Here is a 15,067-nt window from a genome sequence, read left to right as displayed (position 1 = left end):
TTGTGCAATTAAAAACATGAACAAAATCGTTCCTGCTTTCCAGACGTGAGCAGGGTAGATGGATCCATCAGAATACGGGTGTATTTTACCAGAAACTCTACCCTATACAAAGTCTTACCTATGCCCATGAGTATACATGCTGAGGGAGGCTGCTCTGCTGCTCAATATGATCACCATTCTTTCCTTTGTCAGCAAATACGTGCTACATTTTTCCATCTGCTACTTCCAATAGGAGCTAATTGATTTGTGGGAAATTCAGATTTCTTAAAAATTTCCACTCCCTTGCCACTATTAGCCATTATCATTTTTACTTCCCCAGGGGAAGTATGGGGAAAATGGAAGAAACTGAGATCTAGCCAGCAGCAAAAGGCACCTTCTCCATGACCGTAAATATTCATCAATTATTTCACGCTTTGCCATTTGGTTTGTATTAAACTCTACAGCCTCTCACCTGTTCTCGATCACGCAATGTCATTCAGTCTGAGGCAGTAAAAAGGAAGAGAACTTTGGGATTAAGATTGTGATTTTCTTGCCACGTCTCGTGGCAGTGGATTGTCATAGTATCTTGATTCTAGAAAAATTGGAGGACCAGGTGCCTTCACTAAGAACCATAAAACTCAGTGAGGCATGTCTGCTGAGAGTAAATTAAGTGTGTTTTAGACCCAAGTAATGCAGTTTCACTTCTTGTTTTCACTTTCAGATGGAAAGATCTATGATGCTTATGTTATCTATCCACGAGACTACAGTAGGCCTGAGGAGGCCAGTTCTGTGGAGAACTTTGTTCACCAGATTCTGCCTGATGTTCTGGAAAATAAATGTGGATATACCTTATGCATTTATGGGCGAGACCTGCTACCGGGAGAAGGTAAAGCTATCAGGGTATGTCAGGGACAAAATTCATGTTTATCAGAGCCATAAGAGATAGGAGACTTTATCTATGCATTGGCTAAGGGATTGCATTTTTTTTCTATCCCAGACCTAAATATTTCTCCAGAAGAAGGAGACACTTACTCTTTGCTCCCCCCACTCCCATCTCCACCCTGGTCATGAGGTCTTCATAGCAGTGTCTGTGATGTGCAAAGCGAGGTGTCCTTTGCTACACCATTAACAGGCACTGCCCCTCCTTACACCCGTGTCCTTGACTAGCATCCCTGCCATTTCATAATTCTCTCTAGAAGGTCTGAAGGGCCTAAGATTTAAAGAATCTTGTTCTAATAACTGTAAGCATTGGCTAAAATATTTCAGAGGACTCCAAGAGTCTTTATATTGGTGAAAAATTTGCCAATTTATTCTCTCACAAGAACAAGTGACTTCTGTTTCTTAATACTCTCAGCTGATTTCAGGCATGTTTGAAAGTTTTGTCATCATTCTAGTCATTTCAGTAGCTATTTTTCTCCTTCCTCTGCATTCGTGTCAGGCGCCTTTGAAACTTCATTGTAACTCTAATTCCTCAGAGACCAGGAAGGGTTTGGAGTGTCCAAGGGCAGGGACATTTGAGCAAATGTCCTGTGAAATAAATGTGGAGGAAACCGAATTTAACATGGCATTCCGACTGGAAAGAGGAATTCAAATGCCTGTAGATTTAAAGTTACACACAACATAAGGATTTATTTTATCCTGGGGTACTTAGTTGCCTAGTCTGAGCCCTGGGTTATACAGATGGTTAAGCACTCAAATACTAACCGAAAGGTTGGCAGTTTGAACCCTCCCAGAGGCACCCTGGAAGAAAGGCGTGACTATCTAATTTTGAAGCGTCACTTCCTGAAAACCCAATAAAGTGGTTCTGCTCTGCACGTATGGGGTCACCACAAGTCGAAATCTACTTGACCACAACTGTTTTTTTCTTAGTCACCTAGTAATTACTTGGGGAGTCCTGGTAGTGCAAGAGTTAAGCTCTCTAGAGCTAACCAAAGGGTTGGTGGTTCAAACTCACCAGCCGCTACACGGGAGAAAAGATCTGGTAGCCTGCTCCTGTAAAGATGACAGCCTAGGAAACTCTATGGGGCAGTTCTCTTCTGTCATATAGGGTTGCTATGAGTTGGAAACTACTTGATGGCACACAACAACAGTAATGGCTTGAGAGATTTATACAATGTAAAATTCAGGAGAATATAATCCAGTTTTGCTCTGGAGGCTCTCTCCTTCCCCATCTCTTCCCATTGGCTACCCACACAGCTGGAGAGTCATGACCAATGGTGCTGAAATGCGTTTTATGCTGTGGAACATTTTTCCTTTAGAACTGCAAAGACTACTATGATTTGTGACGTCAAACCATGTGCTACTTCAAACCATGTGCAGCCTTTCTTGAAAGGTTGCAGTCTTTTCATCTATTCTTTGACAGGTCCATCAATCTAATTTAGTCACACCTCTCCCAAACAAAATTGAAGATGCTCTCTGATGTTCAAGCTTCTGCTGGCTTGCAGTGCTAGTTTTATGTATGCTTTCCCATGCTACTTATCTCCTATCTACCCTTCTGAATCCACTCTGCTCTTTGCTCCTTCCAGTGGCCCTTGGCAGCTGATCATCACAGAGTGCATTGACCGGCCCCCTTGCTCTCTGCTCCAGGCTGAGTTTGGCCAATGACAGGCACTGGCAGGAGAACAGAAGGCGAGATATAGTTCTCTGCCTCCTCCCTGTCAGTTGCTAGGACAGCTCTTGTCAGTTGGCCCTCCTCATACAGGCCGGGAGAGTGGTAACAGCTCCCTGTTGCTGCTAGCTGTGGCGTGCTGCATCACCTCTTGTTGATTTCTACATCATTTGTTGCTGATACTTGCTGGTCCCTTAATTCCAATTCCACATCTTTTATGAATTGTCCTTTCATTAAACTCTCTTTTGTCAGTTCCTTTGAGTATGCCAAGTTTTCTGTGACAGTCCTGACTGACACAAAGTCTGTATCTGCCACTAATTAGCATTTATTCCCTTATTTCAGAGTATATATATTGCAGTCTTTTAGCTACCACTGTATAAGCATATCTTGAGTTGTTTTGTTTTGGTTGTGTTTCCTTAACCAGGCTTTAGCCTGTTTGCAGTAAGCGCTGGGTGTTTTATGTGCTCTTTGTAACTGCATCCAGAAACTAATACGGAATCACCATTGACTGGGTTGATGTTCCATAAACACTGACTTGGAAAGGGGATCCAGTCTTCTTTAAGTTTTTTCTAGTCTGGACCAAATTCGTTCGTAAAATAGAGAGCATTATGGGGTGAAGTGGGTCCAGAACTTCCCTAATGACTTTGTTCAGTTCATAGGGTTTCTATATTTCTGCTCGTCAATTTAAGAGTTAGAGTTCTGAGCCCCTTTAAAACATGTAAGCCAATCTCCTAAACAGGTCATAGGTAGCTAATGGACCTGAATTCTAAGTCTCTCGTGAAATGATAAGGTAATTGTCTGTAAACCCCCTTTTAGTTTGAAAGACTGTCTGTTTTACTTAGAAGAAAGGTTGGTGCTTGCTTCAGAATCACCAGCGGCTCTAGGGGAGAAAGATTTGGCAGTGTGCCTCCATAGAGATTTACGGCCTCGGAAACCCTATGGGGTCGCGATGAGTCGGAATCGACTCCAAGGCAGTGGGTTTGGTTTGGTCGGATCTATAGGGGAAAGAAGAGGGTATTGGGGCTGATACGCTCATTGTGAAAGGCTTAAGAACTCAATGGCTTTTCCATCCAAGCACATTTCCACTTTTCTGAATAAGCGAATTGAACCGCGTCAGATTCTTACACCAGAATATAAGAATAATAATTTTTAAAAAGTTCAGTATTGATCAATGATCAAAGTATTGCATTTAAAAAAGAAACAACAGAAAACCCTCCCCTCTTCTTTCATTACTAGATGTGGCCACTGCAGTGGAGACCAACATACAGAAGAGCAGGAGGTACATTTTTATCCTGACTCCACAGGTCATGCACAGCCAGGAGTTTGCCTATGAGCAGGAGGTGGCCTTGCATAATGCCCTCATTCAGAACAACTCTAAGGTGATTCTTATTGAAATGGAGGCTCCCAGTGAACAAGCTGGACTGCAGTTTGGGAAGTTTCAAGAGTCTCTCAAGCACCTTATGAAGGTGCAGGGCACCATCAAGTGGAGGGAAGACCATGATGCCAACAAATGGTCCCTGAATTCCAAATTCTGGAAGCATGTGAGGTACCAGATGCCTGTGCCAAACAAACTCCCTAAAAAGACTTCAGTTTCCTTGATTGCCCAGAGACAGTAATGCTTGCCTTGCTGTGCCAGTATGTCTAAGTTTAGGTATCTCCTGACCTCTCCCAGCTGGATTATGCCATTATACTAGACATTGGAAGCTGAGGCCTGACGACGTAACAGTGTGAGGGGTATTCAGGCCTTAGGGTTCATTTAGTGTACACGTCCATGTTCCTGATTCTGGGCGGATGCCAAATGCTCCCAGATTTTATCTACAATCCCTCCTTTCCCTCCATGTCTCCCATCTCCTTCTGTTTCTCACTTTGCTCCTTTTTCTCCATTCCAGTGGAGGCTCTTTTCACTACACTCTCTTCTCACATCTCTGTCCCTTTCTCGTTCTCATTCTTGCGTCATTACTCTTCAATAATCTACACCCTGAACATCAAACCAAAAGGTTTAGAAGTAAATGCTCATGTGATCTGGAAGACCATCCAGGTTCCCTCAGGCAGAATATTGGTAGTGAATCATATTCCCAAAGTGCCCAGATTTTTGAAAAATTTTTTTATATCTTATGTGATATTTTAGCTTTATCTCACAGTCTCACAATTGCTGATTTTGTTTAAGTACCTAATCCCAGTTGCCATTATTATCAAGCTTTTTCAGTTCCAAGATTTCTTCCATTTATTTTTATTCTCTTTAGAAATGTTTTCTTCACTATAAAAGTGATAGAAGCATATTACAGAAAAACAGAAAGTGTGAAAGAAAAAAAAATTAATCTTTCATAAATCCACCATCCTGAGATTGCCACTTTGAAACATTTTTGTAAATTTTCTTCTGTTTCTTTTTTTAAATTTTAATTCATAATTGCATATTCCATTTATATAGTTGAATTGCATGATATATGTACCCTGGCTGGTGCAAGTGATTAAGCACTTGACAACTAGCTGAAAGCTTGACGGTTTGAACCCATTCAAAGGTACCTTGGAAGATAGCCCTGGCAATCAGCTTCTGAAAGACCAAAAACCAAAAAACCAAACCTATTGCTGTCAAGTCGATTCTGACTCATAGAGATCCTACCGGATAGCGTAGAACTGCCCATAGGGTTTCTAAGGAAACACTGGTGGATTCGAACTGGCGACCTTTGGATTAGCAGCCAAGTTCTTAACCACTGTGTCACAGCCGCTGGAAACCCCATTGAGTGCAGTTCTGCTCTGCACACATGGGGTCACCACGAGTCAGAATCAGCTCGAGGGCTGCAACTAACAACAAACACGGTACATATTTTTGTATATAAAGCATTTGGTGTGTCATTATAATATTTTTAACACTTTAAAATATTCGTAATGTTCCATCTCACACTTGTGCCACAGTTATTATAACTACCCGTTCTTATTGGATATGAGGCCTCTGCTGTAGAGTCGATTCCGACTCATAGTGACCCTATCAGAGAGAGTAGAACTGTACCATATGGTTTCCAAGGAGCGTCTGGTGGATTCGAACTGCCTACCTTTTGGTTAGCAGCCATAGCTCTTAGCCACTACACCTCCAGGGTTTCCATTGGTTATGGAAGTTGTTAAATATTCATCATTATAAATAATTCTGCAAAGACCATATCAGTGTATCTCCCAATTTAGAAGGGTTTTTTTTTTTTTTCCCCAAGCTGAAACAACATAATTTGATATAACGTTTCTGTGAAATTAGTAGGGCATTTTGGAGAAACTGTTTTGGCAAAACCAAAGTCAAGTTGCCCAGCCAACCCCCCCTCCCGAGCCTTCAGTTCTCTGAAGGAGAGCATGTTCTCCTGGGTCCACAGGCAGCCTTCAGTGGGTCTCAGAGCTCAGCAGAGTGTCCTGTCAGGCTGGGAGGCCTGTTGGCTCCTCAAATTTTACTAGCGGATGAAGACTGTACCCTTAGCTAGTTGCTTAATAATGTCTCTAATTCCATATTTAACTGACAGAAGAGCACTGCAATCCAGACCCTTGACAGGACCTCTGAACTCGCAGCCATTTAGTACCTTCCAGAGCCTTGACTGAAAAAAATCGTATTTCTGGAATATTTCTGGTTTGCCTAAAGTACCTGTATTTACCCATCTGTCTAGATGGCCTATAATCTAAATCTATACCCCTGGATTAGGGTTGCCAGATAAAATATAGGATGCCAGTCAAAGTAGAATTTAGATAAACAACATTTAATCTGAAATTCAAATTTAACTTGTCTTGTATTTTCATTTGCGAAATCTGGCTACTTTACCCTGATAGATTATTGTGCTTTCCTGTGGTGCCATCTGCTTATATTGAGTTACTTAAAGAATTAGCCGTTGAAAAGGATGTAGTTCAGCTGATTGGTTCCCGGTATAGAATTTGGAATCAGACAACTTTATTTCCAAGTCAGCCTCTGCTACCAATCAGCTGTGTGACCACTGGCAAGTGTTGTGGATTGAATCGTGTCTCCCTAGAATATGTGTTGGAATCCTAACACCTATACCTGTAGAGCCCTGGTGGCATAGTAGTTAAGAGTTTAGCTTCTAACCAAAAGGTCGGCAGTTTGAATCCATCAGCTGCTCCTCGGAAACCTTTAGGGGCAGTTCTACTCTGTCCTACAGGGTTGCTGTAAGTTGGAATTGACTTGACCACAACAGGTGTTTTTTTTTTTTTTTAATACCGGTAGATGTAATTTCTTTTGGGAATAGAGTTGGTTATGTTAATGAGGCCCTATCAGTGTAGGATGTGTCTTAAACCTAATCACTTCTGAGTTATAAGGAGCAGCACAGACATAGAGACAAGCAAGGAACATAGATACCATGTGATGACCACCAAGGAATGGAGGAATGCCGGAAGGGACAAGGATCTTCTCCCAGAGCCAGCAGAGCGAGAGCCTTCCCCTGGAGTGAGCCAAAACCAAAACCAAACCTGTTGCTGCAGAGTCGATCCTGACTCACAGTGACCCTAGAGGACAGAGTAGAGCTGCCCCACAAGGTTTCCAAGGAGCAGCTGGTAGATTCGAACTGCTGACCTTTTGGTTAGCAGCCGAGCTCTTAACCACGGGGCCACCAGGGCTCTCCCTCTAGAGCCGATGCCCTGAATTCAGACTTTCAGCTTCCTCAACTGCGTGAAAATAAATTCCTGTGCTCTGAAGTCACCCACTTGGGGCATTTCTGTTACGGCGGCCCTAGGAAACTAAGGCAGCAATTTACTCATGTCTATGAACCTTAGTTTTCTTACTGTAAAATGGGTATATTACCAAGCTCTTTGGGTTTCTGTGCTTAAAAAAAAAAAAAAGCATATAAAGTATTTGTACCAAAGTAAAGAGTCAATAAATGGCAACAGTTATTACTCTGAAAGTTCACTGTGTTGATTGTAGCGTTGATTATACCCAGTGACCTTTCTCAATGAGAACCTCTAAGAGTACACTGTCCCCGGCCTCAGTTTCCCCAGCCGCTTAGACTGACTGGTGTGTTTTTGATTTATGAATATAGCAAATTTTGGAACTGATTTTATTATCTACTTGGAAGCATGAAAGCCAGGTTTAGGATATTTCTACAGTTAGTATATAGGGCAACTATATATACAGTATATGTTACTATATACAGTAACATGGACTCTCCCGTTCCTGGCTACGTAATACCTTTGTTTCTGATTTGCCCCGTGTCTCTTATTTTTCAATGTATTTTTAACTGGCTATGTTGTGAGCTTCTTTGAAAGTATTTGACAAACATTAGTTGTTGTTCGTTGCTGTGGAGAGAGCTCCAACTCATGGCAACGACTTGTAAAACAGAACGAAGTGTTGCCTGGTCCTGCTCCATCTTCATGATGGTTGGTGTGCTCAAGTCCATTGTTGTGGCCACTGTGTATTTTGAGTGCCATTCAGCCGAGACTCATACAGGGTCGCTATGAGTTGGAATCAACTCCAAGGCAGTGGGTTTTTTTTTTTAAATTCAGCCTAGGAGGTTCATCTTCCAGCCCTATATCGATAATATTCTGTTGCAATCCATTTAGGGTTTCTACTGGGTAATTTTCAGAAGTAGATTCCCAGGCAGAAGGAGTGCCACGGGTACCCTAAAGGACTATATGAAGTCCTTGCCCTGAAGGGCTTTACAGTGGGAACTTAGAAGAAGAGGATCTGCGGGGAATAAGGAGGCAGTTCAGAGAACGCACAGAGGCCAGGCCTCAGTGAAGCTGAGCTCTGACATGCCTGGGCTCTTTCCTCCATCACTCCTTTTCCTAAATTTGCACACCACTTTCCAACTCACCTGAGCTCTCTGGGCCTCAGTTTTGGCAAATGAAAATGGGAGGATGGAGAATCTGAGCTCAACTGCTTTTTTAGCTCCAATCCTGTGATTTCAAGCTGCTTTCTCATAGTGAGGCCAGGAAGACCTGGCTTCTCCCGCCAGCACCACGACTAAGCCCTCTCGGGTTCTTCATCTGCACACCAATGCTTCAGCTACCACACAAGGTAATGTGAAGACAGTTAATTTGGCCAGAACTTGTTGATCATGGTAAAAATTCCTGTGAATTATACATACACACACAATTATTTTCATTTGAGTCAAATTTGCATAGAATAAAAAGCAGGTCCTAAGAGTTCCATGAGTTTTGACAATTGCATACACCTGTGTAATTATCACCCAAAATAAGACAGAAATATTCCCGTGACCCCAAAAACACCCCTTGTCACTCCCCAGTCAGTCCCTTCGCCATCCCAGTAGGAAATAATGTTCTGATTTCTATGGAATTAGAAAGAGGTGACTTTTGTCAGATCTTGAAATTCCCGTCAATGGAGCTATACAGCATTATGTCTGGCTACTTTCACATGACACAAAGTTTTTGCAATTCAGTCATGTTTTGCTTTTTCAATAGCGGGGTCCATCATGTTCCTCAGCTGTATCCCATTGTACGGCTATACAGCAATTCATTTAATCACTTTCCCGTTGATGGACATAGAGTGGTTTCTTATTTGCGGCTATCGTGAATACAGCCGATTTGAACACTCTTGTAAATGTGCTCTTTCTTTTGGTTCACTACCTAGAAGTGGTCATTGGGTAGATGTGTGTTTAACCTTTTAAGAAATGGACAAATTGTTTTGCAAAATATCTCTACCATTTTACCTTCCCACCGTCTACACATGAGAATTCTATTGCTCCACATTCTCACAAATATGAGTGGTCTTGTCAGATTTCTTATTGTTTTAGCCATTTAAATGGGCTTTAAGTGAACCTCATTGTGGGTTTTACGTGCAGTTCCCTGACAATTAATGATATTGAGCTTTTTTTTTTTTTTTTTTTTTCAAGTTCTTATTAGCTATTTGGAACCCTGGTGGAGCCAGTGGTTAAAGCATTTGGCTGCTAACCAAAAGGTCGGCAGTTTAAATCCTTCCACTCCTTGGAAACGAGAGGGCAGTTCTACTCTGTCCTATAGGGTTGCTATGAGTCAGAATCGACTTGATGGCAACGTTTTTTTTGTTTTTTTCTTTTTTTTTGGTTATTAGCCATTTATGTATCTTCGGTGAAGTTAAAATCTTTTCCCCACTTTTAAATTGTGTTGTTTTTCTTTATATTCATAATGCGTATATGTTTCTTATGTATTCTAGACACAAGTTCTTTGTCAGATAGATGCAAGGTGAGTATTTTTCCAGGCTATTACTTACCTATTCATTTTCTTAATGGTGTCTTTGATTAGCAGATGTTTTATTTTGATGCCATCCAATTCAAAATCTTTTTACATAATTAATGCTTTTTAGGTCGCATCTAAGAATTGCCTGCCTACCCAAGATCACGGGCATATTCTCCTATGCGTTTTAATGACAGATCCGTGGCTCCAGCGTTTATGTTTAGGTCTTTGACCTATGTTGAACGACTATTTGTCTATGAAATAAGGTAGGGGCCAAGGTTCCTTTTTTTTCCCCTGTAGAGATGCATATTTTTTCTAGTGACATTTGTGAGTCTTTTCTTTCCTCATTGAATTCACATGGTACCTTGGTCAAAAAACCAATTAACCATATATGTGAGGGTCTATTTCTGTACCCTCTATTAGAAATGTTCCAGCATTTTCATAGTAAATATCATGTCCGTCTTTCAGAGAATTTACTTTTTGGTACTTGATTTTGTATGCTATTCTAAGTGGTACTTCTAAACAAATTTCATTTTCTAACTTGCTATCACTAATATATAGAATATATATGTATATATAGAATTAGTTGATTTTGCGAATTGACCTTGTATTCCAATAATTTGTAAAACTCACCATTTCCAGTAGTTTTTTTTTTGTAGATTTCACATACTTCTTGTGAAAAAGGCCAGTTTACATACAATCATGCCATCCACAAAAACTAGTAGTTTTTCTTTTCCAGTATTTATGCTTTCTATTTATTTCTTGACTTATTTCAAAACAATTGTTGTTGGCGAGAGCTGACATTCTTATCTTGTTCCAATCTTAGGGAAAAAAATTCAGTACTTCCCCATTAAGCTACCTGTAACCGGTTGCCACGGTGTTGACTCCAGCTCATGGTGACCCCCTGTGTGCCAGAGGGGCCTTGTGCTCCACAGAGTTTCCGGTGACTGATTTTTCAGAAGCAGATCACCAGGCCTTTCTTCCAAGGTGCCTCTGGGTGCGTTTGAAGTTTCTGGTTAGCAGCTGAGTACATTAACCGTTTACACCACCCAGGGAATCCAAAGTTACCTGTAGGGTATGCTTTACCAGATTAAGAAAATTCCTTTCTAGTCTCAGTTTTCTGTGGGTTATTTATGAAGAAAGGGTGTTGGCTTTAATTAAATGCTTTTTTTTTTTCATTTCATTTTAGTTATGTGATTTTTACCTTTTATTTTATGGTGAATGGCATTGGGTAAAAAACAATGAAAGGCCCAACTACCAATCAGACCGAGCATCTGTCCTGAATTCTACCACACCCTAAGGATTTAGAAACACACAATAGCTTTTGGGGTTCTTTTTTTCTAATCCATTTAAAATCTCAATATGACACTTGTGCACACCTGGAGTCCCTGGATGGTGCAGATGGCTAAGCACTGGACTGCTAACATTAGGCTATTAACCCCAAGGTTGATGGTTCGAACCCACCCAGAGGCACCTCGGAAGAAAGGCCTGGAGATCTGCTTCTGAAAGGTCACAGGCCTACTCTGGAACACATAGGGGCGCCCTGACTCGGAACTGACGGCGACTGGCTTGGTTTTTGTACACCTCTCTATTATCTCCAAAAAGCGAACCCTCTTCCCCCAAATTCCTCGAGCGAAGCAGAAGGCCCCAGGGCAGACCTGGGTACTTGGTACTACTGACCCTCTCCACCACCTGTGGCTCACCTCAGGGAGCCTTGGGTACCTTGGGACTCACCTCCGCTCCCATCTTCCTCCCAGCCCTCCCGCAGCCCCTTCCCCTGAAGGGCAAACCTTACTTCTGCTCCGAGCCGGCTGGCTCTCCGCGCCTTACTCCGTGCGTGCAGCCCCGCGGCCACAAGGGAGCGCCGGTGCGCGCGGGGCACAGACGCCCCCGGCCGTGCAGGCCACCCGGCCCCCGCCGCCGGGAGGGTTCCGACGGCGTGGGGGCCCCGCTGTCGCCCGGGCTGAGGGTAGGCCAGATTTTCCAGCTGTGCCCCCTCGCCCCTGCAATCGCGCGGCGCCGGGAAGTGGCGGGCGGGACGCCTGGTGGAGCAGCTGGTACCTGGTCCGCCGGGAGCCGAGCGGCCCACCCCGACCCGCAGCGCACCCCGATCCGCAGCGCACCCCGACTTGGAGCGCACCCCGACCCGGAAGGCACCCCGAACCCAGCTCACCCTGAGCCCGGGCGCCCCGGACCCGGAACATCCCCGCCCGCAGCCTCCCCCAGCCGATTTTCGCTACCAGCGGCCAACGCACGCTTTTTTTCTTCTTCTTCTTACTTTCAGGTCCTTAAAAAAGCAAAAAAAAAAAACCTTTCTAGTTGCCTTATCTCTTTAATCATCCCCTGCGGCCTCCCTCCCGGCTCCTCTCTTTCCGTTCACATTTCCCCGTCGGAGGACACCCATCCCTGCCTCTCTCACCTGCTTCCTGAACACCTACCTCTGCCATCGCGACCGGCGGGGAAGGAGTGACAGCCGCCACCGCCCCAAGCTCAGGGGGGCGCCGTCTGAAGGTAAGGACAGGGGCTGCGGCCTTCCCACTGCTCCCCCGCCTCCCTCCCCCCCACCCCAGGCCAAAGGCGTCCCAGGCTTGGGGGCTGAGATTCTGAAAACAACATCAGTGGAGTTAAACAATGAAATACGTATACATGTTTGTGTGTGCATATGTGTATTATGTATGTGTATATTATTTTAAATACATAGGTATGTATATAATATAGGTAATACACAGATGTAAATTGGTGAGAAAGCATCCACTTCCCCTGATAGTATAGCTTTAGAGGTTAAGTTGTCCCCAGTCCTTTTCTGGAGAGATGAGAATAGCTGAAATAAAAAGTGAAAGCAATAGATGCCATTTATTAAGAATTTACTGTGTGCCTGATACTGTATAGAAAGTTTTTACATGTATTATTTTTACGTAACCCTCCTACTAGCCGGATGAAGCCACATGAAGCCCAGAGAGGTTCAGAAATTTACCCAAGAGCATCCAGCTAAGTAATAAACCCCAGATTCACACCGAAATTTTACTGACTCCAAAACCTTTGACCTTATTTTTTGTTTGTTTTTTATACCTCCAGAAGTTAGAACAACCCTCAGCAGGTTGCATCGCAGTTATCAAATTAATGACTGTGCCATCCCAGTCAGCTATAGAGAACCCGGGAATACTGTTTTAATTCCACTCATTTGCCTTCAGGTCAGGGCCCTTGCTCAATTCTTGGGTTCTCAGCAAACATCTATTGCATATCCCTTTGGTGCCAGACATGAAGCTAGGATTTGGGCCACATCTCTCAAACTGAGGGCCTTGGATAGTCTGGGAGGGTGTAATTTGGGGGAAAACTAGGTGTAAATATATGTTTGTGTAAATTTGGGGGACAGAGTGAGACCTCCCTACCTTCATCCTCCCACCCCCACCCGCCCAGCACTAACACCATATGAAGGCTAAGAACAAGCCCCCTGGGGACACAGAGTGGAAGGGCAAGGTACCTGCGTTTAGGAAACTCATTGGTCACTGGGAACAAGTTGAAGAATTGTATGAAAATGCCTGCTGGTACAGGCTTGGACAGGCCATGCACTGTTTGGGGACAGTAGCATTTGGAGAGCTTCACCGAGCCAAGTTGCGAGGATCTTAGGGCCTGGCAGCTGGAGGAAGTACGGAGGGTGCTCTAGGTAGCAAAACTCTCACCTGCATAAGTGGAGCTGAGGAAAAGCCTAAGGATAAGAAGAGTGGAGATTTGTGTGGCAAAGGCTATGCCATGGAAATGATTTTCTTGGCCTTGGAAATAGGAAACCTAGTTCAACATAAATTCTTTTTTCCTTAGAGTAGAATTGTGTGTGTGTGCGTGTGTGTGTGTGTGTGAGAGAGAGAGAGAGAGCGATGTCAAAGTTCGTTTTTATCGTCTTTCTTAATTTGGTTGCTTTATCATTTCACAGGCTGAGAAAACAACCTATTAATCTAAACACGGTAAGGATATAATTACATTTTAATTTTATTTTTAATTAATTACATTTTATTTGTATGTTTTGCTAAGAAGAGTGTTTTACATTGAGGCAATCTACATTTATTTATGCATGTCAGATTATCTAGCTGTAATCTGGGTTTGGCTATTTTACCTCTTGGGCCTCTGTTTCCTTGTCTGAAAGAACTTTGAAGTGGCTTAACACCCGTGGGTTTCTGTGAATTATTTTTTCTAGAGAATGACACTTTGCTTAGGATATAGTCTGAAAATAAGGGCAGTCAAGCAGAGCCAGGGGCTCAGGAGATGGCCATTTGGCTACTTGTGCCACTTGGGGAGGCTCTTGCCCTGTCTTGGGGGTCAGAAGGGGTGGTTAGTTTGTATCTGACCTTCACTCTAGGTCCCACGTTTTTGGAAGATAGTCTTTTTTTTTTTTTTTTTCATTTAGGAGAAAGCTTCATGCCATTGGATGAGTTAGGAAAGTTTGTGACTTTATAAATACCTTGGATCAATGGCTCCCTAGCTTGGCTGCACATTAGAATTACCTGGGAAATTAAAAAAAAAAAAAAAAGAAATCAGGATGCCCAGACCCACTAAAGCCCAGGCATCACTATTTTTTTGAAGCACCAGGTAAGAACTAGTACCTTTGACTTTGGTACATCAGTTGTTAAAACACACTTTTCCAGAGGCCATGATTAAAAAGCATTTTGCGGGTGGAAGATTATATAGACACGCCAACGGACCCAATCACCTAGATGAGAAACTGTATGTATTGTATGCATTTAATGCATTCCTTAATTTGACAAATATTTTTTTTTTTAAAAAAAGCAGATATGGAATAATAGTATGCAGTTAGCGGTAAGTGCTATGAACTGGAAAACAAAGCAAGGTGAGGAAACGGAGAGATGGGTGTGTGGGTGTGTTTGTGCGCAGGCATCGTGTTCCCTCTCGGCCAAGCCTGCTGTGTTACATTTAGATAGAGTACTCAGCAAAAACCCATATTATGACTGTGTTTTCAAAGGAGTGTAAGGGTAGGAAGGGACTATTTAATAAATGCTAGAGAGATAATCTGTAGCTATTTGGGAAAAAATGAGTTATGTTAGACCCTATCTTTATGAAGAAGCAAAAAAATTAATTGTAGCTGGATGAAAAAGTTAAGAACGAAGAAAATGTAGATAACCATCTCTCTGACCCCTGAAAGGAGAGGAATGTTCTAAACTTAGAAGTAATGGGAAAAAGCACAAAGCAAAATCATGATAGCTTTGACTGCATACATATAAAATCTACTCTATGGAAAAACATCAAAAGAGGAACGAAAAGGGAAAGATAAGTTGGGGACAACACTAAACATCTAAGAATTAACTGGAAAAAGGACATAAA

At 42.8% G+C, this 15,067-nt stretch overlaps 2 protein-coding genes across 8 annotated transcripts in view; both read left to right on the top strand.

The window, feature by feature from the left end:
- IL1RL1 (interleukin 1 receptor like 1) overlaps positions 1 to 4,670 on the top strand; it is a 166,452-nt gene extending 161,782 nt beyond the window's left edge. For all 3 annotated transcript variants that reach the window (XM_049856390.1, XM_049856391.1, XM_049856392.1), the window contains 2 exons: positions 701 to 865; positions 3,824 to 4,670. In XM_049856390.1, the coding sequence (XP_049712347.1) occupies positions 701 to 865; positions 3,824 to 4,203 (545 nt within the window). In that variant the 3' untranslated portion in view covers positions 4,204 to 4,670. The remainder of the gene's footprint in view (positions 1 to 700; positions 866 to 3,823) is intronic.
- Positions 4,671 to 9,874: 5,204 nt separating this feature from the next.
- The window catches only part of IL18R1 (interleukin 18 receptor 1), a 59,301-nt gene continuing 54,108 nt past the window's right edge, over positions 9,875 to 15,067 (top strand). Inside the window, exons 1-4 of one of the 5 annotated variants that reach the window (XM_049856400.1) lie at positions 9,875 to 10,002; positions 12,021 to 12,247; positions 13,665 to 13,695; positions 14,136 to 14,576. The gene's annotated coding sequence lies outside the window, so the exon portion shown is untranslated. Of the gene's footprint in view, positions 10,003 to 11,542; positions 11,706 to 11,803; positions 12,248 to 13,664; positions 13,696 to 14,135; positions 14,577 to 15,067 lie in introns of those variants that run through there. The other 4 variants (XM_049856401.1, XM_049856399.1, XM_049856402.1 and 1 more) reach the window with 4 other exon arrangements.

This window comes from Elephas maximus, chromosome 17 (assembly GCF_024166365.1).
Source record: "Elephas maximus indicus isolate mEleMax1 chromosome 17, mEleMax1 primary haplotype, whole genome shotgun sequence".
Taxonomy (NCBI): domain Eukaryota; kingdom Metazoa; phylum Chordata; class Mammalia; order Proboscidea; family Elephantidae; genus Elephas; species Elephas maximus.
Note: the sequence above shows the minus strand (reverse complement) of the source record. Positions and strands in the feature narration are given on the sequence as shown.